General features: G+C 37.6%; 1 protein-coding gene across 1 annotated transcript; it reads left to right on the plus strand.

Annotated features, from left to right (window-relative positions):
• The first annotated feature begins 1,338 nt into the window (after positions 1 to 1,338).
• On the plus strand, positions 1,339 to 27,285 carry HJURP (Holliday junction recognition protein). Its single transcript, XM_086460451.1, has 13 exons — positions 1,339 to 1,422; positions 2,673 to 2,739; positions 4,151 to 4,215; positions 6,244 to 6,271; positions 10,725 to 10,780; positions 11,644 to 11,683; positions 15,744 to 15,805; positions 16,905 to 16,994; positions 17,734 to 17,794; positions 18,738 to 20,323; positions 20,875 to 20,938; positions 22,361 to 22,448; positions 27,225 to 27,285. Exons 1-13 carry the CDS (start codon positions 1,339 to 1,341, stop codon positions 27,283 to 27,285), a joined length of 2,352 nt encoding a protein of 783 aa, XP_086316577.1.
• The last annotated feature ends 456 nt before the right edge of the window (positions 27,286 to 27,741 follow it).

Raw genomic sequence — 27,741 nt, forward strand, 5'->3', positions numbered from 1 at the left:
CCTGCTAACCGAAATCAGTGCTTTGCTACTCTTCTAACTGGCTTGCCGACCACACACACGTGATTTAACCGCTGAGCATGGGGGTTTGTGCAGCAGTGACAGAAAAATCATACCTTGAAAAAGGGTAAGGCCTTAATGCAGAACCAGAAAAAGGGTAAGCCCTGCCAGAAACAGGGTAAGGCCTTAACACAGAACTTGTCAGCTGTGGAAACATCACATGCACATAAGAATGCTTAAAAATAGATGAAATGATGTATTTTTCTTTAGTTCTGTCATTTTAAAAAAAATATTATTTATTACAACTGAACTAATAATAAACAGCAAGACAAAAACAAATCAGCTTTAGACAAGAAACCATTATGAAAAATGCATCTATGTCTTCACGTTGTCAAAATGGCAAATGTTTTTGTAATGGGAGATTCCAGGGAACTTGATAGGCTGATAGCATTATTTTAGTTTTTCTTAAGCTTTATTTATAGAAAAGGAACGAATGCTTGAAAAGTATGAGAGAGCAATGAGATGGCATCCAAAATACCAGTGCCACTGGGCAGGTAACACTTCCAGGGGTGCCAGTTCCAGCCTGCCCTCTCAGCGGCCTCAGGCCTGCAACCCTAGGGGACCAGCCAGAGAACGACTGGAAAGGGCACGACTCACGGCAGCCATTTAGCATCAAATCCTCCAGCCCTCACTCCTCCAGCCATTTCTGCCAAACTCAGCAATGTTTGCCTAGAGCCGCCCGGCCTGCACCGCTCCCCAGTGCGGGGCGGCAGGGCCTGCAGGCCCAAGGAGCCCCAGCAGAAGTCGGCCTCTATTTCACATGACGTGGCTCACGCTCGCTTCGAAACACTGGCTTTTTGCCGAGGGCCCTACTGCGGGGCAACCGGAGGTTCCCCGGTCTCGGCACCCGCCACCGTCTTCACAGCCGCCACCCGCGGGCCGCCATAATCACTCCAGCAACGCTCCCACCGTCGGGGAGCCACTGTCACCAGCCCGAACAGCGACCCTGCGCCGCTTCCAACCCGCGCCCGCTGCGAGCTTCCTGCCCAACGGGAGAACGCTGAGGCGGTTGACGGTGAGGAGGGGGGTGGGCGCTCGACAGCTATAGTGGCCAATCAGAATGAGACACCCTCCCCACCGCTTACTCGGATGGGCTGCGGCGCCTAAACTGACGTGAGCAGAACCCAATCAGAGGTGAGAAGCAGAGCGGTGGCAGGGGCGTGGCGCGCAGTTTGAATCGGCGTGGGGTAGCTGGAACCGGTGTGTGTGCGTGTGTGTGCGGGGCGCCCGCCCGCCGGTCCGCTGCCCCCCGGCGCCGGGGAGGGGAGCAGCCCGCACGCCATGGCCGCGGCCTCGCACCTGAACCAGGGGCTGCAGCGCAGCAACGCCCGCTTTATGGCCTCCATCAACCGCATCATAGAGCGGGTGAGTGCCGCCCCGGCCGTTGGGCAGGGGCGCTCGTCGCCGTCCTGAGGCGGCCCCGTGGGCGGCGGGGAGGCTCTGTCACCGGCGCGGCCGCGGCCCGCGGGGCTTTCAGGCTGCCGCCGCCCTGCCTGGCTCCGGCCTGCCTGAGGAGCGCGGCCCGCTTAGGGTTTCCCTTGCCGAAATGGCGTGTGTCACCGTTCGGCCGGGCCTGGCCGCCCCTGTGCGCCCCTCTGACCGCCCCTCCGACCCCCTCTGGAAGGCTGCCGGGCGGCGCGGCTCGCTGCCCGCCCCGCCTTAGCGGCAGGGCTCTCCGCTCCTTCCTGACCACCTCGAAGTCTTGGTGTGTCAGTACTGACAGGTTCAGTTTTCCTTCCGCGCACTAATTTGCAGTAACTGACGTTGAATTCTCTTCGTCAGTGAGTTACTTGTGGTGTCACGAGTTCCCAAAGCAGCTGTCACCCAGGACCTCATGCAGCTCCGCAGTTTGTGCTGAGCCATGCACTCCTGAGCCTCGGCGTGAGTAAGCCAATAAAAAGCCAGCTCCTTGAATACATCCATAAAACTCAGATCCGGGATTGCCAGTATGAATAAGTGACTTAATTGTAAGCTCGAGTTGTCCTTATAGTGCCCTTAACCCCAATTAGGTGGCAAGAGGTGAGGTATTTTCAATGAAACCACAGGAAGAAGAGTACCGCTGCAAACCTTCCTTAGTTTAGAGCCGTTTTGTGTTAAAAGATGTGGGAACCATACACCTCCATCCAGAGATGCATGTATTTATTCAAGGATGTCAGCTTTGCTGTTTGGGGAAATGTTTTGTGCTAATGTCTAGGTGCTGGCATAAGATTAAGTCTGGTTCTAGAATGTTTTTTCTCATGTAGTATTAGACTGGATATTTTTATGTCATGATCTGTAGGACTATGCTGAGTGGTTACTTCCAGTTGCTACAGAAAGAGTTTAGAAGAAACCGTACTAGAGTAACTTAACCACTTTTGAGAACTATGAAGACCCATTTTGTCAGTGATAGGCTTATGGCTGGAAATTGAATGACTTGTATACATGCTTAAAGTATATGTGTTTCCTCTAGGAATTAGTATTTCCAGATTACTGACTTCTAACCAGTCAATAAAACAACATACAGATAACTTCATGTTTTGGTCAAAACAAAATTGTATTAAAATGATATTTAAAATGCATGTTAAAAGTGTTGCTTTAATAATTTATTCTAATCGCTAATGGTCCTTTTTATCTAGTATAATCATGCTTTTGAAGATGATTTACTTGTTTCCATGGAAACTCTCACTTATGATACGCCTGATGGTAAGAACTTCTTAAAACTTCAATATTTACATGCTGTATACTTAGACTTCATAAAGCGTGCAAGTGTTGATAGTTATATAACACTTAACTGCAACAGATACTAAATTTTGTCCACTTAGGTATGGCATATCATATTTAAACTTTGATACTCTCCAGGTATCATATGAGTGTTTATTTATATGTGATATTTTAGTCCATTTCATGCTCTGTTTTAGACAACAGAAAAGAGTTATTAGCAAAGTTCAGGATAAATATTTGGATGACTTGTAAGAAGAAGAATCAAAATGGAGAAGCCTGAGCAGAAGCAAAAGAATGAAGACATTAGCAGGAAGCTGATACGCGTGAATAGATTGTGTAGTTTCATCTCTGCTTAGTATTCTGAAGGCTGCTCTGATAAATTTCCATTACATCGAATGTCAGGGTAGACTAGGATGATAGTCACTTTAACTTTTCCTTGAATATTCATGTGATTAACATACATTTACACCACATTGTACCATGTCATATTTTTCCAGTGTTTCATTATAATTGTCAATCCATTGTAGAGTTGTAATGCTTATGGAGACCTTGTTGTGAAAAAACCTGTTCTAAAATACATTGCTGAGGGGTTTAGTGGGACTTGTGACTTAGTATCTTAGTGGCTTTATTGGGAAATTAAATGTTCTGTCAGTTTTTATTATTACTGAAGTGAGGATTATGACATGTAAATTGCTGTATCAGTTCTTGTAAAGCTGAACTTACTGGACATACACATGCAGCACTACCACAATGTCAAGGCCAATGTAATTGTTGCACCAAATATGGTTTACTTTTTAGAGGCCTTTACAGACTAGGAAGCTTGCGTTTTACAGCATTTTATATACATTGCCCAAAGAGAGAGGGAGGAAACATGCATACAGCACTGTAATATGCACCCTTGGATTTGTAAAGGCCTGGTTAGGCTTTTGGTTTAGTGACCTCTGTTTGATATACAATCAGTACGGATCTCAGTCCTGTAAAGCCTTAATTATGGCTTTAACTAACCTCAGATACCATGTGGTCTGCATGCATTAAATAAAAAGTAAAATAATTTGGTTTTCCCCCTGCCGCTTCGTAGCATCTAGGGCTGTAATGCTTTTTGGATTTTATTTCAGTGTTGTTAGACTCAGTATGTGATTATTTTTTTTTTTTAATTTTTTTTTAATTTTATTTTGCCTGGCTTCTCAATTAACTTGAAATTACAATATTCTCTTGGTTTGTTTTCCTATAAGTTTTTGTTTCAGCAATTGTATTGGAGGCTGTTCAGATTTGATAATGTTTTGTTGCTACGCAATATGTTCCTCTTAAATGTTTGTTTGTTATAACACTAACCATACCAAGTATCATTCTAAAGAAAAGCAATGTTTATATTGATATCTCTTGTTATTTCTAGGACCAAAACAGTGGGAGGAATTGTCAACAAAGCAGCTTAACAGATGGAAGAAAGAAGTACTTGAGGTATCTAATCATATGTCCTCCTATGCAGTCAAAATGTAGCAATACTACTTTTTCATAAATATATATATAAAATAGAATTATAGAATTGTTTGGGTTGGAAAAGACCTTTAAGATCGAGTCTAACTGTTAAACTAACACTGCCAAGTCCATCCCTAAACCGTGTCCCTAAGCACCATGTCTACTCTTCTTTTAAATACCTCCAGGGATGGTGACTCCACCACCTCCCTGGGCAGCCTGTTCCAATGTTTGACCACTCTTTCAGTAAAGAAGTTTTTCCTAATGTCCAATCTAAACTTCCCCTGATGCAACTTGAGGCCATTTCCTCTTATCCTGTCACTTACTACTTTGGAGAAGAGACCGACCCCCACCTCACTACAACCTTCTTTCAGGTAGTTGTAGAGAGCGATGAGGTCTCCCCTCAGCCTCCTCTTCTCCTAACCAAGCAACCAGAGTTCCTTCAGATGCTCCTCATAAGACCTCCAGACCCTTCACCAGCTTCGTTGCCCTTCTCTGGACATGTCTTTCTTGCAGTGAGGGTCCCAAAACTGCACACAATACTCGAGGTGCGGCCTCACCAGTGCTGAGTACAGGGGCACGATCACCTCCCTACTCCTGCTAGCCACGCTATTTCTGACACAGGCCAGGATGCTGTTGGCCACCTGGGCACACTGCTGGCTCAGAGATAGGTAGGTAGGTAGATAGATAGATAGATAGGAATACATTTTAGTATTGCTGTGCCATAGAATATTTGCAAGGGGTATTAATCAATGAAGTAAAAATCTGCTTTAAAATATGGTTTTAGGGTAGATTGGTTAAGACTATCGAATGAGACAAACTAAAATAGATGACCACTGGTTAGCACCACTGTCAAACCTGGAAAAACATTTTTTTTTTTTTAATTTAAATGTCTGATGGGGACACATACTCATCAGAATATTGTCATTGAAGTTAAAATGCATTGAATCATAGAATCATAGAACAGTTTCAATTGGAAGAGACCTCCAAGATCATCGAGTCCAACCTTTGTCCCAGCTCTATCAACACCACTAAACCATGTCCCAAAGTACAACTTCTACCTGTCTCTTAAAACACCTCCAGGGATAGTGACTCCACCACCTCCCTGGACAGGCTTCAATTTCTCTTGGTTCAGGTAATCAGCTTTTCAAATCTGAAGGGTGTACTGGTTTCATCTTTAGATTAATTTATTTTCCTGTAAAATAATGCTGGAGTAATTAAAGTATCTTTGCAGTCTCAGTACGTGCTGAGTCTGCGTCAGGCCAAAGCCATCACTGTTGTGGGTGCATGATCTGTATGTTTTTATTCTGAGTATCTTCACTAAACAAGCAGTCACTTCTTTTTGTGTTTCCTAAACTCCCCCATAGGAACTCAACAGTGAATCTCATAAAAATCTCAGTGTTTCTCATGTAACTGTCAAAAGTCACCTTGCTGCTACATTCCTGCTATCTGTCTAAAAAGCTAAGTTGTGTAGTGTGCCTTGGTAGTTAACACAGAAGCTGTTCTGAGCCCAATAGAGTTTGGGGATGAAAAGTGAAATTCAGTCTTGGGTAACAAGAATAGATCGAATGGAGGCAGAAAAGGGGCTGTATTTCCTTTTCCACTCCTGGTAATTCCTTGTGCATCATCTACTAATCATTGCTGCATAACTTTACGGACTAAATCCCTTAAGGACTGTTAAGAGGAATTCTCTGTCTTAGCCTCTTATATGGGCCGACATAGCTGTAGCTTATGTTCTTGTGGTGATTTTAACAGAAACAGCATGGCAAGAAGTGAATGATCAGGTAAGTTTTGCCATGTATTTGTGGCTTTTCTTGTCAGGCCATGGGAAACCTGAAGGAAACGGAATGGTTATTTAGGTCAGGCCAGGGGAAACCTGAAGAAAACCATATGGTTATTTAGAAAGTGCCTAGTTGTGAGACACACCAAAGTAAATAAAGGCAGTGGTTAAAATAACTTTACTATTCTAAGATTCTTCTGATATGGGTTTTTTTTTTCTGTTTCTAATTGCAGTGTAATAGAGGAAGTCAAAGGAATGCAGGTAAAGTGTTTAAAAAAAATAAGTGCTATGAATTATCTTAATCCAAAGTGTCTTGACTTAATAGAAGACATCCTGGGTTTATGCCAAACTCTTTAGGATGCTTACTTACTGGGGTTTTCTGTCGCAAAAACCACCATAAAAAACCCCAACAATACCTATGTTCATAGGGATTCTGAAATGTAATTTAAAATGTTTAAGATGAGTAAATACATTATAATTGATGTTGCTGTCATCGCAAGTTGATTAAAATAATCTCCCCTTATCAACTAAACAGCCAGCTTTTTGCTGTGTTTTTCAGTTTTGTTAGATGTTCATTGAATCCAAAAATTCCAACCCTGGCTTATGTGGGTGTATAAGTGGAGAAATGTGGAAGTTGCTGGCTTTTTGAAAATAGCTAGATAAGTAAGCATATAAAAAAAAAAGTGTGTTAAAAGAATCTCATGAAGTTGCATGATGAGCTATCAAATTTAGCAGAGTATTCTGTATACTGAATGAATCAGGCTGCCTGTAGGGAAAAAATAGTTTATAGTTATTTCATTAGAGATAAAGTATCGTGATGGAAGTCAAATCAAGACTGCACACTGAAGTGTAATTCTGATACTACTTAGGGAGATGTATGGCATCTGAAGATTTTATAATTTTCTGAAAAGGAGCTGTGTGTTTCAATAAAATATGTGTTTTTACTGGGATAAGTGGTTGGGCAAAATTGTGATGTGTAGTAGAGCGAAGGTATGTTGAGCTTTATTTTCTTAAAGTTTTGAAGTGGGTTTTTTGCTGTTGCTTATTTTATGACATTCACCTGAGAAACTTTTATGCTGAGTGTCTGAGGAAAAAACACAACCCAGTGTCTTTCTCCCACTACAGTCCTACCAAAAAATTTGTTCATGCAGGGTTCAGGTATAGACTTTGAATCAGCCTGTGAAATTAAAATGTTAAGCTGGGAAATAAGGGTCTGATACAAAAAGATTCAGATGGTCCAGACCTTTGCCTGTAGTTTTTAGACATGCTGATGGGTCTGAATAGTACAAAAAATTACTGGCTACAATCTGCAGTAAAACTCAGAAAGAAAGAGCATCTAACAGTTATTTTTTTAAAAGATAGAGTATCTTAAGTCTTTTAGAAGTAGTTTTTTGTTAATTTTTGTGTTTTGACCTAAGTCCTGAATGCCCTAGAAGTTCTTATTGAAGAAATTTACTTGGAGTTTCTTTAATGCTGCAAAGGCTTCATCAAATTAATTTTAAATTTAGAGTGCTGCATTACAGAGAAGGTAGAAAAGCAGAAAAATTGATATCTTACTTTTTTTCCAACTTCTAATGTAACTAGTTAAGTTTTAAGTTATCCTAGGGAGTAAACATTTAAGTAAAAGTTGAAGGTAGGGGGATAGCACTAGTGTTAACAGCTTTTGTTATAAGAAAACCCCCACTTTTACAGATTTGTTTTATGCATGTATATTTATATACGCTATAAAAGATAGCGTCTCATGGATTTTGTTCAATTTGAGAAAATCATATCTTGTACTGGCTTTTTTTATTTGAAACACAAAAGTACATGGAGTAAGCATTTGAACTGTCTGGGTGTGGCTGGTGTTACCTTTAAAAAACCAAACCAACCCCAACCCAACAACAGCTTCTGGCTATGGATTATTAAAGCTAATGTGCAAATTTTACCTATTCCTGTTCTATGCTTTTAGGTGGGCCTGGTATGTGTTTTCAATTAGGATACATAAAGTTCTGTGCTATTAAGTGTGAACATTTAAAATATCTTTATAAGACCCAAATACTTATTAATGAACCCCTTCCCTTGGAGTATAACTTGTGTTATTTTTTCCAACTCTCAATTCTGAATTTGTCTATAACCTATTTTTACTATATGGATAGAATGTCCAGTACCCCCATGAAGTTTTACTGGGTAAAATGACAGTCCTTTGAGTGGTGGGTTGTTGGGGTGTTTTTTTAATATATGGCAGTTTAAGTATGGGAGGACCAAGTATGTTAAATTTCAACCTCCAAGAAGAGCAATATTTCTGTCATATGTTAGCCACTTAAAATTCTTTCTTTCCTTGAGAAATTTTTTTTGAAACAAAACACCCTCTGTGTTGTTTCATAGCTGTTGCAAGTAAGGCATTTCAATGGGACATTATGATTTTATTCTGATTTCCTGTGTTCCTAATCCAGAAATGTTTGGAAAATGCTTTATGCGGCTTCTAAAAAAAAAAAAAAAAAAAAAAAAAAAGTATTGCTAACATATTCTAAAGGAAACATTACTGTGCTTTTTTTTTTTTTTTTGAAAAATAGTGAACATAAATTTCCTGAGAAGGTTACAAGCTGAAGCCAGAGCCCACTAGTTATATAATATGCTTCACTAACTTTATATGAGAGAGCGGTTTCATAGACCAGTTTTCTACTGGTTGGAAAACTGCTTAGAATAGTAAATAGTAGAAGAGGGAATACCCTTAATTAACTCACAGATGATACCAAGTAGGGATGACCACTGTGAAAGATGGTCTGACAAATTTGGGCTAAAACTTAAAGCAGACTTTGTGTAATTTCATTCAGAGAAGTTCAAAGTAATAGACTTATGTAAGAATAATCAAATGCAGGAAGAAGCAAATTTGAAGGCTGACTGAGCCAACTAAGAATATCAGTCTGTTGTGAACATAGCACACACTGCACTAGAAGATATGCACAGGTGCCTAGTATGTAAGGCACACAAAACACGTTTTCTGCACTGTTCAACAGTGGTAAAACTTGTGGTGGAGTACTTTGTTTTGTATTTGACGATAGCTTGACTAGCTGGAGTGAGTCAGAAAAAGAAAAAAAAATTACTAGAGCCACTGGTGATAGGACTTAAATGGAGAAGGGGCGGGGGAGAGGCGGGGAAAGAACAAAATAGAGGCTGTAGGATAGTACTAGAAAAACTTTCCAAATGAAAACATAAGGAAGACATGAAGTACATTTCTTAGAGATTGTGGAGTTGCTCTTAATGGTTAGACTTCTCCTAGAGGTAAGTTAGGTATAGTTGTTCCTGCTTTAAAATGGAAGAAGGAGTAGATGACATATTTAGGTTCTGTTCCATATGCTTTAAGCCTTTAGAAAACTGAGAATCTTTAGATGTATGCCTGGCATTATTAATAATATGAAGTGTTTATAGGAGTCAGTAGTACCTATGTGCCTGATTTAGGCATGAGATAAGTTTTCTCACCATTAACCAAAAAAAAAAAAGTAAATCGCTTATGATACTTGACATCAATTTGTCTGGAAATGGAAATGCAAGAAAACAACAAGGACAACAAATTCTGTGTTAAATAGAAACTTGTTTAATGACAGTCTTGAGTAGGGTAAACATACTTGCTAAAGAACTTGTATTATTTTTATTATTTAAGTCTGAGTCTATCACATGCATCCAATCATGAGAAGTCCCACTACAACTTTAGTACCAGCAAAGTTATATGTTTGGAGATAGAGATCTACTCTTTTGGGAAAGATTACATTTCTGTAATTTATGCAATATTAACAATAGATTTAGGCAATAATTTTTATATGCACATCATAATAATCTGCACTGTATACAGACTTGAGAGCTTGTAGCTTGTAATAGATGCCATTCTAAAATCTAACAAGGCAAGGGGTAGACTTTTTCAGTGATATTAAAAAGTTTTCAGTCTGAGTAATTTTAATAGCATCAATATTTGCCTTAGAGGCTAACTGTGAAATAAGCTTATGTGGAAGTCACATTTATTTGAAGATTGCTACTTCTCTGTGAGTCTATTATCTTTATGGTTTTATTTAAATCCATTTGAGTTGCAATAGCTAATGAAGAGCAAAATTTAGATTGAAATGTGAAAAGGGGAGATCTCTGCTAAATTAGACAGCCCTTACACTCTTTTTCTTCTGCTGCTTATGAAATAACCTGGGGGGGAACGGCATGACAACCCACAAAGACTGTGGGTGGGTTTGTCTGTGCAGGAAGACAGACATAACAGTTTTGGAAGACCCCCCTGCTAAAAATAGTTTTAAAAGATGCAATAGAGTTTTGGGTCTCTACGCTCAGGCTTCAAGAGTAGCTAGTCTTTTTCTTACTCTTTTCAACATATGCCATGAAAAATGCACAAAAAGTTTTCAGTTGTCTTCCTTTCCTACAAGTGATACTACCTGATAAAGGGGCAAATTTTATTTTCTGTGGTGCTTTGTGTGCTAAGAAGAAAATGTAATATGGTAGATGTAGGTCTCTGATCAGAATTAGTCTGCTGTGTTTGACTAGAATGTTGTTCTGTCACCTGTGTATTCTTTGTTTCAGTCCTGTGTATGTTCTCCATTTGTTAAATGTTTGCGCTAAATAATTTTCAAGATAAATGAGAGTATATACAAATGAAGAATTAATGAGTTCAGGTACAACATTGGTCCGTGACCTATCAAACTGAAATAGAATTTTTTTTCCTCCCATGCGTGCTAAGAAACGTCAAAGCAACAGACCAGTGATTTTGAAGATGGACATTTAACAGTACATCAGGTATGGGCACCACATTGTGTCTGCTTCCATAAAGCCTTTTTGGGAAAATGTATTTATGTAGTCAAAAGCTAAGAAATTAATCATGAGCATGTGGTCCTGTACCATAGCTATAGAGTTAGATTTTAAAGACCTACTAACTGCTGAATCAAGTAATTTTATATTCAGCATCTGAAGAGTGATATGGGCCATCTCTCTGGTCACTCGTAATTATTTGTTCTACATAGATGGTAGTTAGAAGTATCTCATTTTGTTGATGTCATTTTAACCAATAATACACTAATTTTATGATTGAACTGGACAGAATAGGTTTAGACTTTTTAAAAAGAAATTCCAAAGAACGTGATGTCAGATGTAGACTGTAAACATGTAGAAAAGGCTCCTTATCTGTATAAATGAGATTTTTATGCAACTATCGAGACTTCTACAAAATAGAGCAAAAAAACTATTTGAAATATTATATATAGATTGTTTGAAGTGTGCAGTTAAGAAACTTTCCTCATACATACATACTGATAAAGATTTGGTGATTAGAATTCATCTATGAACTGGTTTTTGCTCTTGTATAATTTGTCTAAATTCTAATTATTTGTCTAAATATAGAAGGTCTGGGAAGAAAATAGTTTTACCCATTGAGTAATGAGATGTGAATAAAGACAAATTTGTGTACAGATTTGTGAATAACCATGGTGTCATTTGGACATAGTTTGTGGAATATAACTGGGTTTGCTTCACCACCCCCCACCCCCACCACCCCCCCACCCCGAAAAAAAAAGTTGAGCAAGTAGTGAAAGCAGAAAATTCTACAGTCTACTTGATATAGCTTATACTACCAGGTCTTAAACTTCTTTTCATGTGCTTTTAAGGAATCTCCTGAGAGCTCTTGTGTGGACACAACTGACATAGGTGGGTTTTTTATTTTACTTTTTAGCTACCTTTTTTAAAAAAGATGGCAAATACCTTTTTCATAATTTTCTAATATAGTAAAATTTATTTCAAAATGTGTCCTTTAGACTTTGAGAATGTAGAGAATATGAATAACAAGACTGAGGTAGTAGTAGTGCTATGAAATCAATATCCACATTCCTCTTTAAAATCTCAGTCCTGAATCCCTGATGTGTTGGAAAGTCAATGTGGAATATGTTCAGTTGCCTTTTGATTTCACTGTTCCTTTCTTTATTAAGAAAACTTAGGCATAAGTGGCAATAGAAGTTTTAATAATTACAACATATACATTAATTTCTAGCTGTCTGGTGAACACAGATATTGTATTCAGCTGCAACAAGTGTCTTCAGTAGTGTTTGTAACAGTTTCAGCATCAGTCTTGTGGCCTGTCTAAAAACTTTGGATGTTGTGTTCCCAAATAGTTATTTGATTGTATTAATTAGTAGTAGCAATCTTTGACTGGTTTTTAAATATTTAAAACTTGTGTTACTCAAGATATTTTGATTCTTGTGCATACAAAAACTTACTATTTTGCATGCATTAAACTATGGCTAGGTGGTAACCAGCATTTAATGATTAGAAGAGCCGTTGCAGCAAAATATGGTTAGCTGGGGTTTAAATACTGTGGTATAAATTAGGTGCTTCATATGCATAGCTTTGTCCAAGGCAATGATTACTTATTTGTTAAAAGAAATAGGAAATACCAATCTGAAACTTACCATTCTATCGTTTGAGAGGATAATTTCAAATATGTATTTGAATGATAAAATAGTTTCTGCAGATTTAGAAAATGTGAGTTGTTTTTTTTCTCACCCTGCGCAACAAAATATAGGAAACAAACTTCAGAGGCAGCTGTAGCTTAGCTTCTGTAAGTGTCCTTTGTAGTTGTGGATAAATGAGTTATGCAGTTCAGATTCTGGTATCTTCATAGCAACATAAAATAATAGGATTATCCATTCCTCCTCCTTCTCTTGTGAACATTCTTGGAAGAGATTGGAGAGGATTTATAGCAGCCTTGGTGAGTCACGGCTATCTCCAAATAGACTAAGACCTAGAAATTGACTCATTGGAGATGTGGGATTGGATTCCTCACTTAAAAATGGAATTTACCTAGGTGTTTCGGTTTTTTGATTTTTCATTTTTTGTTTTGTTGTTGGTTTTTTAAATATACAAAAGGTTAGCGATACAGCATGCTAACTGTTAAGAAAAAAGTGTATCTTTAGCTGCTTTGGCTAAAACTTCAGCTTTGGCAGGTTTTTTTTCCCCACTTTAGTATTCATACAGAATGGTTCACGCTTCTCAGTGAAGGCAGTGTTTCTTCCAGGTGTTATACAGTATTTTTGTTCTAAAAGTAAGCAAAGCCTATCAACAGCAGTGAATATATAAAGTGAAACAGCTCTCACTTTTACTTGCAAGTATTGGTCTGCCCTTAATAGGGAAAATTATTAGGTCTACTTTCTTTGGTTTCGCAAGAAGTAGTGTGGCTAAGTATAGTGATATCCAAACACTTTCTTTTATCAAGGGAGGTGATTCTCCCCCTCTACTCTGCTCTGGTGAGACCCCACCTGCAGTGCTGTGTCCAGCTCTGGGGCCCTCAGCACAAGACAGACATGGACCTGCTCGAGCAGGTCCAGAGGAGGGCCACGAAGACGATCAGGGGGCTGGAGTACCTCCTTTCTGAGGACAGGCTGAGAGAGTTGGGGCTGTTCAGCCTGGAGAAGAGAAGGCTCCGGGGAGACCTTCTTGTGGCCTTCCAGTACCTAAAGGGGGCCTACAGGAAAGGTGGGGAGGGACTCTTGATCAGGCAGTGTCGTGATAGGACAAGGGGTAACTGTTTCAAACTGAAAGGGGGGAGATTTAGATTAGCTATTAGGAAGAAGTTCTTCACTGTCAGGGTGGCGAGGCACTGACACAGGTTGCCCAGAGAAGCGCTGGCTGCCCCCCTCCCTGGCAGTGTCCAAGGCCAGGTTCGATGGGGCTTTGAGCAACCTGGTCTGGTGGAAGGTGTCCTTGCCCATGGCAGGGGGTCTGGAACTAGATGATATCTTTAAGGTCCCTTCCAACCCAAACCGTTCTGTGATTCTATGATCTGTTAGGATAGTATCACAGAGAAATTAATTTATTTGGAGAGAAAGGGGAAAGTTCAATCTGGATTGTATATTATCTAAGTGTATTTAAGTTTAAACTATCACATCAAAGTCAAAACTTAAAAATTTACATGTTCATCTTTTAAAATGAGATATATCTCTTTTGGTAATGATAGTGTATTGACTGCATCTCCAGTGAAATAACTTCTGTATTATACGTCAAAGTTTCTAGAGAGGAAGGTGGGAATTTTCATTTTTCCTCTCTTCTGCACTTGAACAAAGTTGTTCCTGAATTTACCTACTAGCCTTTAAAAACACTTTAAGGATCCCCAGAGAAGATGGTTCATTTTTTTCTGTGCTGTGCCATGATCCTCTGCTAATAGTTAAAGTTCCAGTGATTTGAAGTATGATTAACAATACATTGAAGACATACTAAAATTACACTTTTGTGAGGTTTCATGCCCAGAAGAGTATTCAACTGGTATACAGGCCAATTCATTCTACGATACAAGCTATTTTATAATAATTTGTAATTGGTGTGATGGAGTCAACCATTCCTGGACACTGAAGTTGTTACCTTTATCTCAAGAACCTCCCATTTTTGTAACAGTCTGGTCTGGTCATCTCAGTGACTATTTAGGGAGCAGTCTACCAGTTTTGTGCCCGTTCCTACTGGAAGACGACTACTGTATGGCAGAAGAGTATCAGCTGTTACAACACAAATTGGGAGGCTGAAACCTTTTCCAGATTAAAACATTGACATTCTTACTGCTTCCTCCTCTACTGATGCTTAGTAACTGATTTCCACTATTGATGCATATTAACTTCCTTCCATTAGTCATGTGGGAAGAAACTTTGATAATCTGACAGGCATGGGTTTCAATTCTAAAAAACTAATTCTACCAGAGTCAGGTAGACTGTCAAAGCCAACCCTCTGATTGCTCAGTTTTTTTACCCGAAGGTGTGAAATTGTGTTGTCTCCCAAAAAAATGGAGTTTCTTTCATATGTATCTTTACCCTAGCTCTACAACAGCAGCTGTCAACAGAGCTTTAGGTGATGATTTCACTGACAGGGAACAAAAAGGAAGATGAGATTAGCTGGAAAAGATTTTCATTCTGCTTAGTTATTTAAGAATAGTGTGAAGAGCTAGTGATGTGGTAGGTATCATAACCAAGATTTTTGCACTCATTGTTTTCCTCTTCAGGGCTATTCTCCTGTCCTCTTTCCCTCCCTGCAGTGAGCATGATCATGGGACAAAGATACAACAGCCAGTGAAATTCAGAAATCGGGGCTTACAATGCAGTCACATCTTTTATGATTATGAAAGACTGAGGCTTTAGCTAATGATGAATTGGAAGGAAGGTCTGGCTACATAAGCAAAAAAAATGTTTTGTTGCCTTTCATTCACAAATATACCCGTAGAACCCTTAAAAACTGAGTTGGAAGATTTGGACTTGCTTTTTAATACTTTCAAGTCTGTCTTATTTCTCATCTTGGCAGTTCTAAGACAGCCTTGACAATAAGAAACTAAGAAAAGGAAGCATGGTAGGAGGTCCTTACTGTCTTCTTTGCGATATTTAGGAATGTAGTGGGAGATAAGTGGGGAAAAATATATTAAAGAATAGTGATTCTTGCAGAGCAGTGCTTTGAAAATATTTTACTCCCTGAACTGGTTAGTGTAAATATTGAAGAACTGGTTGTAAACAAGTTATCTTCACTCTTCTTTGTTCCCCTCAAGTAATTTATGAACCTATAAACCATGCTTTTCAATTGCACTTGAAATGGAAATATAATACAGATAAAAAGTTTTTGTGTAGAAAAACGTTTTCTAAAATGGAAGCATTTTAGTTAATAAGTTATACGGTGTGTGTGTTTAAAAACATTGCCGTTTGGTTTTGAGTTCAACTAGATTTTATTTATCTTCAAATTGTAGATGAAAAAAGTGATGCCAGTATAGCTTCAGTAAGAGGAAAATTTGAAGAACTTTGCTTCCAGGTAATAATTTCTGGTGTCTAATGTAATATTTTTGGTGTTCAATAGAAATGATTGAACTGTTTGAATAGCTTAAATGTGCCTGATGACTTGATGCAGTCAGCAGAAGATTCTATGTAGTTCTGTATCTTAATGTACGTTTTTAGTAAGTATAGCAAATGAGGTTCAATAACTAATGTCATGAAAACCAATATGAAGTAGTATTATGTCTTCATGTTATTAGTTTACCAGAGAAAGCCACGCAATGTATTTCAAAGACCAGGCAACCATGAGAAAGGCTATTACAGGTTTGGAAAAAGAATAACCAGATGAATCCCAAAGTGAAAACACTTATAAAAATATGATTGTTCACTTGAGTCTAGCACAAACAGGTAACATAATTTTAAAAAAAAAAAAAAGTAAATCTGAAATAATGGCTGCCATAACAGAACCAGACTGGAATCTTCTGTTGTTGTTTCCCAAACTAGACTATGGGTATCAGGACTACCCAGAGCAGTTACACTGATGAAGAAAATTACAACACACATTTTGTGCGTGCAGCCATTCTAATCCTATGTTCTGCTTGCTCAAATACAGTTACCAAAAATTTATTTCACTTTACTTGTTTAGCGTAGTGCTAGGCATCGTCCTGTGTCTGACAACAGCTAATACAAACTGCTTCAGAAAGCGAGAGTTTCACAATGAAAAACATTTGCCATTTATTACCAAATACTCTTAGATTTGTTGCAGAGTAGATCGTAATTTGTATTTGAATCCATGGGATGCTAATACCTATTAACACTTGCAGCCATAATTACCAGTGCTTTGTAACCTAACACTAGGACTTTTTTCTTTTACTTTGTTTTTATCAGTGGGTCGTCTGAGGCACTGTGTGCTTTTCCTTGCATTGGTAAACTAGCTGGTTACCTTATATGTTCACATACAGTTCCTTCTCAGGATTTTTTTGTGGACATAAAATGTATACATTAAAAATAAGCTTATTCTGGTTGGATATCCTCATCTGAATAATACTAGTTTGAAATAAATCTAAGTAATATGTTTGGGTTTGTCATTGTCAGTAACTTCTGTGTGTTTTAATTATTTTATTTTTTTTCTCTCAAAGGATATAGATGATGGGGAAGCTCAGGAGAAAGTAAAAGTTCAAGTGGATGTGATAGTGCAAGATTATGCTAGAAAAATTCCCAAATTTATGGTAACATATTTCTCCTGTTCTGTTGTAAGTTATTAGCTAATTAGAATAAAATAAGAACTCTAACTGTGCAGCACAAAGAATTCTAAAACAACTTCTCTGCTGTTCCATCATTATTCCTCTCGTGCTTGCTGTCTGCGTAAATATCACAGTATCTCAGGTCTCTGACAGCGATGATTTGTAAGAAACTGAGCAGATGATATCTAAATTATTTTTTTTTTTTTTTTACGTTTATACTTTGTTATTTGAACCTTGATGTGCAAGTTGATCTTCACTTCAGAAGGTTTTCTGAAAAGCCTAAATTTGAGGTTTGACGTTTTAGCTTTTTTTCGGTTCTGTGGGTAGAGGGGAACTGGGGGCAAAGGGTTATGTTATATGGTATGGCTTCTGTTTCCTACTGGAGTTGCCAGAGATGTCCAGGTATATATATCCACGTATAAATCATCATATTTGGTTGGGAAAGGTATTAAAATATGATACATAATGTAGAAGTTGCAAAGATGATAAATAGCTTTCCAAGATTAAACTGGTAACTCTTGAAAAGTCTTACTGGAGTCTTAGACTAGACTTTTTCCTCCTTGTCTGATATTTACTAAGCCCCTTAGGACTATATACTAGGTACAGGATCTAGTATAGTAAGGAGAGAGTAGGAGGAGTCACAAATAAGATTTTGATGTTACCTTTAACCTGCAAAAAATATGCATGAGTCTTTTTTTTATTATTTTTTTTCTTTGTTTTTCAGATGGCACCTCAAGCTTCATCAGAAGGTCTTCATTTAGCTTTGCCAGTACCGGAACTGATTGGTACAACTACATCTTTTGGGTGTTGGTCAAATATGTTACTTAGAAAATGTGTTTTTATTAAAATGTATTAGAAATAAATATTTAATTTGTTGAAAACACAGAGGCACTAGTTACCCAACAGAAAAGTTCAACAGGCTGGATTCTTGAAGAGAAGTTAGACATGATTTTGCTTTGAAAAATAGAAAATAAATAACTTGTGTACATAACAGCAGCTTTTCTTAAATAGCCTCAGGAAAAGAATGCATAGTTACAAAATTCAGCAGCATTAAGCTCAACAAAATGAAAGCATAATTTTTTGGTACTGCTTATTTTAAATTCAAGGAATGTAATGAGTAGCTTTGGGTCTGCTGATAACCAATACTAAAAGTGGTACTTCACCAGTAAACCTTCTTTCTTCAGAAGCTCCCCAGAATTGATGCAAACCCAAGATACGCTTGAAATATTTACACCAAAATTCTAACTACTACAAAAAGCATTATCTTCATCACAGTTTATGGCAAGTGAAGTTGCACTGATACTAGCCAAGTACAAAGCTTTCAAGGAATATGGAAATAGAGTAGCAAAACCTGTAGGATAAGGCTGTTCTTCCTCATTGGAAGTCACAAAGAGCAAAGTGTCTGCCTCTACGATGAATATATTTTATATCTGTATATTAAGCTATTTTAAAATAGTTTTTTTCCAACACATTTCTGTCTTCTATTGTCTCTTAATTCAATATGGTTAGGAAAAACATTTTAATTTTTTCCAAATGGATTGTACGTTAATCATCCATTTAGCCTGGCAAAAAGCATAATGAAATATGAATAATGAAATTACAGTAAGGCTATCTGTACCGCATGCAATTATTTCTAAGTCATGTAATACATTACTGGAAGTGCCCTAATAGGTTAGGGGTTTTTTTTCTCCTGGTTTTGTTTTGTGATTAATTTGGTTTTCTGAATAGGCAGCCAAGCCGCTGTTCGCAGAAAGAGAGTACAGTTGTCAAATGAATGTTTTTCATCCAGACCTCTACAGTTGCAATTTTCTGGTGTTCCCATTTCACCAAATACAATAACCATACCCAGGCATCAACCCTCTCCAGAACCAAATAAAACTTACGGTGACAGTATCTTGGAAGAATACCAGTCTGCAGATGAGGAATGCTCCTGGAGTAATGTAACTCTTGCAGACTTGTATCCAGCGATGGTAGAGATTCTTACAAGGCACATGACAAAGCAGTCTCGAAGAAAAGAGTTAAAATACATGTTTGCACACTTAAGGCACAAAAGATGGCGTCCTAGAAGACCAAAGCTCAGTGTCACTGTAGACAAGATAAGAGGGTTCAGATCTCTTAAACTGAAGCAAGCATTACCCAGCATATGCAGCAGCAGAAGTGAAGACATCCAGAATCAAACTTTTGGAAATGAGAACAGAGAACTTTGTGATGACACATGTGCCACTAATGATTTATCTGGTCTGGTACCTTATTCTTCCATTGATATAAATGAACTCAGAATGGACTACTCCGACTCACATTTAGAATGTCATTTAGTGTCTGGAAAAGGTCAAAAAGCCTCCAAACAGACTGTGTTTCCTGATGTTATGGCTAGAATGGGGGAGACGTTTCTAGCTGAAGTTGAGTTACAGACTGCTGTCTCACCAAAGAATTCAAAATGCAAAGAAAGTGAAAAACTGGCTTACAAATGTTCCTCAGAATACCGTTTTTCAACACCTACTGCCAGTTCAGGGTCAACAGCACTTTGTCTGGTAAAAGACAGTAAAACTCAAAAAATTTACTTTCCTTATGGTGATACCTCTAAGTTGTATTCATCTACTGGCAGTTCTTACGGTAACAGTAACACTTTTACACCTGTCACAAACTGTTCTCTTGCAAGACCATCAAATACTTTGCTTATAAATCTAGAAAATATAATTTCTGAAAGACAAAATTCTTTCCAGCACAAACACTCATTGTCTATAAAACAGAGTCCTTCAAAGATGCCCCAGAAATACGAAGATGCGTTTGAAACACTCTACAACAAACTGTGTTCCAAAGAAATCCAAAAGCCTTTGACATTGACAAGACCTCTTGCAAACTCACAGAACCTTGAAGAGAAAGGAAGATTAGTGAAGAGGAATTTAAGTGATTCTGTGAGGTCCACTGTGGAATATGATAGAGAATTTGACAGGATCTATGAGCAATTGTGTAGTAAGCCTGATCCAAAACTTCCTGGATTTCAGAGAGCTGCAAACTTAAAGAAATATGAAGGAATACAGATGTCTGAAACTGTAAATGCTCTTGTTAATTCACCTATTCGAACTTTGCCTGCAATTCCCAGAGTTAAAAGACTAGGAAATTTTCAAAATGATCATCGTTGTTCACCAGTAAAGCGAATTAAAAATATACCAGAATGTTATTTTCCTTCAACAAAATGTCAACAGATTTCTCACAGAGAAAATGTTAATCTTCAGACAGTTGGCATGGATTTTTTGGGCACATATGATGGCAGTAACTGCAGCTTTTTTGACAGTGACAACTGTCAGAGCCAGGTATGTAAAGACTCGGGGTGGGGGAGTTTGTGCACTCTTTGCTGATATTTGGAGACGGATTGAAAAAAACGGATTAGAGCTGGAAGCTGGTTAAACTAATGTCAGCATACTTACGGTGCTATTTGGTCAGTAGGGTTGTTTTACAGGTTTGGGGTTTGGGGGATTTTTATTTGCTAAAATGTAAGTTTTATCGAGTTTCCTGGATCATGTGAGGAGCTCACTATGTTTAATAACCTTGAAAATGGTTATAAAATGTTCAATAAAATCTTTTGTTACTTTTTAATAGATGATGTCACTAGTTAAAATAGTCTCAAACAGTGTTCCTGTTAATTAAGGTGTCCTTCTGAAATGATGACGTTTTAATCACTTTATAGTTGGACAAGGTGAGGCAAATTAGGCTTTACTGGGTTCTATTGGAATCACTAGACTTGTCGATTTAAATATTAAATTAGTCCCTTATTTCCAGGTTCCAAATAATTTCTTCTGAGGCAAGGTGTGAAATAATACATGAATGTTTATGTTGATGTAATCTGTTGATGCTTTATTTCCAGGACTCTGGATTTCATGCGTCTTCAGATAAAACTTTGCTTTGTATTCCTGGTACTTCCCTGCAAGGTTAGTTTCAGAAACTTTATGAATTACTACTTTAGCAATCACAAGCACTTATTCAAAGCGTGAATCTACAAATCTCAATAGACCACTGTCTAGGTGAATTCCTTAGTAATAAGTGGGTATGTTTAATTGTTCCTTGAAGTAAGGAATTTGTGCAGAAAAGGATTTCCTGAATTGCATGTTAACAGATATTTAAGAAGCTTTTCTTTAGGTTAACTAGGACTTTTCCTACTAAAGTGTTGGTTATTATCTGCTGGTTTTCCCTCTTCCTTTATTTTATTTAAAGCTTGCTGTAGCTTTTACTTTCTGTATCTAAACGTTCAGCAGGAAATGTATGGTTTGTTAATCCTGCACTTGAATAACAGTGCTTTTGTTGGGTTCTTCAGCTTTACAAAAACTTCCAGCTGAGTTGTTGCATGGCTACTGTCACTTAGAATCACAGAACGGTTTGGGTTGGAAGGGACCTTAAAGATATCATCTAGTTCCAGCCCCCCTGCCATGGGCAGGGACACCTTCCACAGACCAGGTTGCTCAAAGCCCCATCCAACCTGGCCTTGGACACTGCCAGGGAGGGGGCAGCCACAGCTTCTCTGGGCAACCTGTGCCTGTGTCTCACCACCCTCACAGTGAAGAAACAGCCTCACTTGCTTAGGTGAATTACATTATTAATCTGGATAAAAAGACTTTTCTCAAATCAAGACAAATTTTATTATTAAAAGAACCTCACAAACCTAAAACTATATTAGTTTAAGATTTTAGATGCTAATCTTTTAATTTCCTTTTAAAAATCTGACTTTGGTTAAAGCATCTTTATGACATAACCTGAATTTTTTTCTTGCTAAGTAAAATCACCAATGTTTATTTTCCATGTTTTATTTTTATGAACCTTGTCATCAAGGTAACAGCTAACTAAGATGTAAAGGAAAACATTGGAGAAGTTGATTTAAAATATTGTCAACTGGTATATAAGAAGAAAAACACAAAAGAAATGCACTTGGTTTTGCCTGGTTCTTGCCTTGTTGCATTTTCATTACTGATTAATTGTAAATAATTTGATTATTTGAGGTGAACTTATCCCATCTTTCTTATTTTGCCTTCCTGAAATTTTAACTTATACTTTATGAATTACACTTATTCTAGTATCAACAGTTTCTTTTACCTTGCTCTAATGGTGATAAATTATAAGTGTAAGCTATGTTTCTTCAATATGCTTAAACATATTCAGTGTATAAAATGTATTTGAGATTAAGTTTTGCCAGAACCTTTTGAATTAGAATATTTTCATAAGGAAATCTGCTTATTGAAGTATACCAGTGAAGTATTGCCGATGTCTTAATAGGCTAATATATATTAACAAGATGCTGTAGTGCCCATGTTACCTGGCGTTGTTCTTACCCTTTTCGTACTACTGTTCTTCATCACCAGAATGTGGGATTGAGAATGCCCACTCTGGTTGGCCTAGGGCAATGGAGTGTTACAGCTGTCCTGGAAATGCACGGAAGTGTCACCAAAGGTAAATACCTCTTGAGAAAAGAAATTTCAAAAGAAATTCTTGCTGCTGTACGTCTATATTGAAGGTATGGAGGTTGTCACTTATATGCATACTCTTAGAATGAAAATCGGCATGGATGCTTGGGAAAGCCCAAGCTAATCAAACCTGCAGACTTGAACACGGGGAGGTAAGTGTCTGTGGACAAAACTAGCCAGGCTCCAGCATGGATGGCCAGTGAATGCAAGTTAGTAAGATAACCTTACTGAACAGCTACTCTAATCCTTATTTTGTGCTCATCTTAGAGGCATTTATTGTTTTGGATATAACTAGAATTGTTTTGATTCTGGCTCTGTGTCTGAGCTAACAAGCCCTCTCAGATCCTTAGGCTGTGGAGAGTGCAATATGTTGCCATTTAAAAGGACTTTCAAAAGTCAGCTTCTGTGCAGTTGGGCATAGTTACCTGCATTTTTGCTCTTTGTAAACAGGCAGTGACTCTAGAAGACATCTGAGATCCTCTCCTCCTCCTGTTATCACTATTGGCAGTGTATTTAGATCTCTGGAAAGAGAATGCTCCTTCCAGCTCCCTGGATACTAGCCTACTACATCTGCTTTTCTTAGAAAATATGTGGCTTTTAATGGATTCTCAAGTTTCAAATCTCTTGGATTTTTAACTACAAACTGATTTAATAGGCCGCAGGATTAAAAAGCATTAAAAATTCTCTACACAGTTTCTCATTTTATTTTCCAAAACATTTTTGATGTGCGCTTTTGCCAAAAAGTCTAATTTGACACCACAAGATATGCTGCCTTCCCAAACTCAGTCAAGAAATGTTTTCACTATGCTTGAGAAGATCATACAGCTGATATAAAAATTTTCTGACAATGTTTGAACTAAAACTTCAAAGGAAGCCTGAATGTGTTTTTAAACTACTTGTATGGAGAACTTAACTAGAAAAGAGGCTGCATGAATTAAAGAAAAAAAAAGTCAGTTTAGGCAAAGATGGCTCATATTACAAATATATAACAATATTGTATTCGGATTATTTTTGATACAATGGAATATTGGAGGCAAGCTGATGAGCATACAAGCATGTTTCTGTGATGTTGAGTACACCCACTTAGCTGAATAAATTTCTGCTCAGTTCTTGGATTCTCTCTTTTTTTTTTCTCACTTCTTTTTCCTGAGTCCATACAGAATAGCCCTTTCTATGAGATTAGTAACTGTTCTGAAGTAAAAGGTTTTCCTTTCCTTGAAGCATGTAAGTAGGGAAGTTAAAGAGCAGGAAATCAGATTTCACAGAGTGCCTTCTTGCCAAGCCACCTGGAATAAAATCTATTTCTTTGTTCCTTAATTACACAAATGCATGTTCGCTGATTTGTAGCCAGAATGGACTGTCAGCTGGCCAGGTTTCTTAGATGTGGCGTGACAGTCTTGGCCTTCTGTGGGTCCCAGGAGCAAAGCTCTTCTCTAATGGCTCCAGAGCCCTCCGAAGTGTTATGCTTAAGCCGTGCGGCAAAATGCTGTGTGTTGTAAAGAGTGGTTGTGGAAAGAAAAGGAATATTGTCTTCCTGTCTGGAACTTGATTGCCTTTACCTAGAAGACTATTATGAAAAGAGAGATTTCAGAAAAGGAAATGTTCATATAACTAGTAAACTTTTCTTCAGCTCTGTGTGAATGCTGTCCTACAGCTGTACTGCTATACTTAATTGTCAGATGTAAACCAAAACACTTTCAAATAGATGTTAAAAAAACTGTGGCGTTTCTTAAGTAATATGGAGGGAAAAAAATACTTTCTCACTTATATCCTTCATTTTTAGCTATTTGTGAACACATTAAAAGATTAAATCTCAAAGCTGAATAGATATTTATATAATTCAGGTTAACGTAGTAGCATTACTATGACATAAGATGAAAAACTTTCCTCTCCATCTGAAAGCACATAGGAATGGAGACAAGGAGTCCTACTGCTGTTCACAGTCAAGATATTCAGATATTTTGCTTTGGTGATTTGTCTTGATTTGTCTCAATTTTATTCTGTTCATGAGAGTTTCAGCAAGTATTTTTGTGTAGTTTACTTTATCATCTAAACAATTCTTTTCTATAGGGTATCCAGAAAACTAGGCTACACTGATGGGAAGAAATAAAATCCTAGCAATCCTTTGGATGACTTTCTGGTCAAAACTCACCAAGGCGCATTCACGGACTGCTACAGAGAAAACTTTTTTTAATGAAGTTTGGGTTTGTTTTAGTTTTCTTCTTCCAAGAATCAAGGGTGTAGCACATGTATGTAAACTGCAGTTACTCGTGATTTATACTTCCCTATAATATAAATCTTCAGGAACTGGTTCATCCCTTTTGACAGGGCACTTCTTGTCCGTTGACTTCATCAAGTATTGCAGGGAATCAGGCTTCCTTCCTATGGCTAAGTTTAAATTATGTATTTGATACTGTTTATAAAAACAGAATGTGATCTGAATTATCTATTAATATGCTTCGATTCTCAATACATTAGTAATAAAATAAGTAACAAGCTCTTTCTGCTCAATTCTGCCTATTCATGCTTTATAGATTTATCACTACTAAACTAATTCAAAAATCTAAACTGGGCTGGATGATCCAAATACAGTATTATACCCTATGACTTGTAATATATCTGTTATGTAATTTTAGTGTTAAAATTTCTAAGTAGCTCACCAAAGTTAATTGTTCAATAAAATTTTACAGCTTTTAGTGGATTTGATAACTATATCCTGTGTGCTGACAAAATTCTACCTGACAATAAATAATCTAAATAAAACCTGTTCTGAAGAAATACGTGGTTTCAACATTTTATTCCAGATACGCAAGTTCTCAGGAAGAGTTTGTATACCTACAGCAAATACATGAGAATGATGTGGTAGGGTCCCACAAGTTTTCATTGCCATGTTCTTTCTTGGCAAGGAGGTTGTTTCAGTGGTGTCAGGTCAAGTACACTCTCTTTTATTGGAATTGACAGCTTTGTCATCTCCAGAAAAGGAAAAAAAAAAAAAAAAAATTTCTTTTGGCTTTACTTCATTTCTGGGCACATAGGCAGTTTTTGTGGTATTTTACCTCGCAAAACCAAGATCTTGTTTTGTTAAGTGTTGTTCTTGAACAGAAGAAGCCAGCTTCGTTGAGGTTTACTCTGTGATAAGACAAGGACTTATGCAATATGCACACTCACACATTCTGTCCCGCATCATTTATATATTATGTTTCCTTCAACAGCAGCAATAAAAGATTGTCTTTCAGAAATGCTTTTTGTGGCTGGTTTTTTTCCTGTTCCAGACTTGGATGAACTGTAGGGAATATGCTTTATGAACTACCTCCCCCTTGGATTTGTTGAGGTATTTATTTCTCAGTCTTTCTTGATACACCAGGACTGAGGGGTTACATAACTCCATTAATGTTTTCTGTTTTAAAGTAATGTAAACTGGAACGGGGTTTTGGACATGATATGACTTCTACACAGGCTTACCCAGGTAGGAAGGTAAGTTTATTTAAACAACATAGCAATAGTTCATTGTCTCCATGAAAATTACTTCAAAAGAATTTTAAGAGATATTTCGTAGAAAACCTTGAGGTGTTGGAAGATAAGCTCATCCTAGTGCCACCTTTTTGGTGCTAGTAGGAGCACCCAATAATAATAAATAAATAGCTGGAGGAAATGAAGACTAAGAATACAGAGGAAACTAGATATGCCTAAATCTCATGAAGGGGACTTACTGTTGCATATACACTCAATGAGAGAAGTGTGTACTTCATTTAAGTTAAATTAATGATCAGTCTGACATAAGTTGAGTTCTTTGACTTTGGAATTTTTAGGGGAAAGGCAAAATCAAGACTGCAAATGCTGTGAGAAAACTGGAAAATAGCAACTTTTGTGCAAAGTGTATAAAAATTATATGAAAATACAGCATCCCTTGTTTTGTGTGTGTTGGAAAATAGTAACAGACTCTTGGGCCTGTCCTTATTTGCTTGGGAGATTTTTGAGAGAGCTTTCTCTTTTAATCATCTCAGAGGGCTGAGCATTACATTTGATTGGTGCCAGCTAAACAGAAATATTTTATATAAATATTTTCTATATATTTTATATAAATATTATATAAATATATGCTATTCAAACAATTTTGATATGTGAGTAAGCAAGATTATGTTGACGTGTATTTTATTACTTATTTTGTTCCTGCTATGGAACAAAGTATAATTCCTTCCAATCTAATCAAATTAAGTTAGTACTTCATGCACTGATATCTTGGTGTTCGGCTTTGGATTTGTTTCCCTCCTTTCCCCTGTTAGGATCATCATTAGGGTCATCATTTAATATGGTTCTCCATTAAAGTTTTTTATCAGTTCTTCAACAGTATTTATTTTTTGCTTATCCAATGGTAGTTGGTCTAAGACCATGTTGACACAGTCACTTTAATTCCAAGTCTGTCTTGTTTCTGGGGTGTAACAGCCAAACATACGTTGACTTGATTTCTGCACAGAGAAGCAAGTGCTGCACAAGACAGGCTGTGATGCTGGGCAGCTTTGGCTGCAGGGGCTGGCCTCTTCCTTTTGGTCTAGCAGAGAAGTCAAAGCATGTTAAAGAGGATCACTAACTATGAGATAAACTAAATATGAACCAGGCTGTCAAAGAACTGTTTCTTTTACGTTGGTTTGTATTTTTCTCCATAAATTTGTCCCATCTCTGGACATGTCCATCCACTTCTGCTTTTAGAAGAGCTGTTGGCTTTTTGTACTATGGGCTTTTTTGTTTGTTTTGTTTCTTGTAGCTGTTTTCAGGGTGATCTCCTTCAGGACCTGAAACAGTTGCAGGGCTCTGCATGTGCTTGAGAGTTTCAAGCTCCTTGATGCTGTGCTCTGAGTGGATTTTAAAGACACTAATATCCTTTTTTTGAGAAGGCAGAACAGTCCAACACTTAGAGGTAGGCGTATTACATCAATTTGCCTTACTGCTTCCTGCTACTTGATGGCTCCCAGAATATAAAAATAAATCCTCACTCTATAAAAGCTTACTATCTGATGAGTTTAAAGTCTTAAGATGAATGTGTACACAGTATGCAAATTATTTCGGGAAATAAAAATCTCTTCTGTAAAACAGTTAGTAACAATTGCAATGTAAAACCCAATAGGAACTTAAACATTACGTAGAATATTAGAAGGAAAAAATTCTCCCTAGGAGATTTATTGTGACAGACCGTTTGCTTTGTGGACTCTTGAATGCGGCTGGATACAACATTACATTAGTAGAGTTGAGAGTTGAGATGTATTCTTCTGGTATCCCTCACA

This window comes from Leptosomus discolor, chromosome 1, assembly GCF_034619465.1.
Source record: "Leptosomus discolor isolate bLepDis1 chromosome 1, bLepDis1.hap2, whole genome shotgun sequence".
In the NCBI taxonomy this organism is placed as follows: Eukaryota; Metazoa; Chordata; class Aves; order Leptosomiformes; family Leptosomidae; genus Leptosomus; species Leptosomus discolor.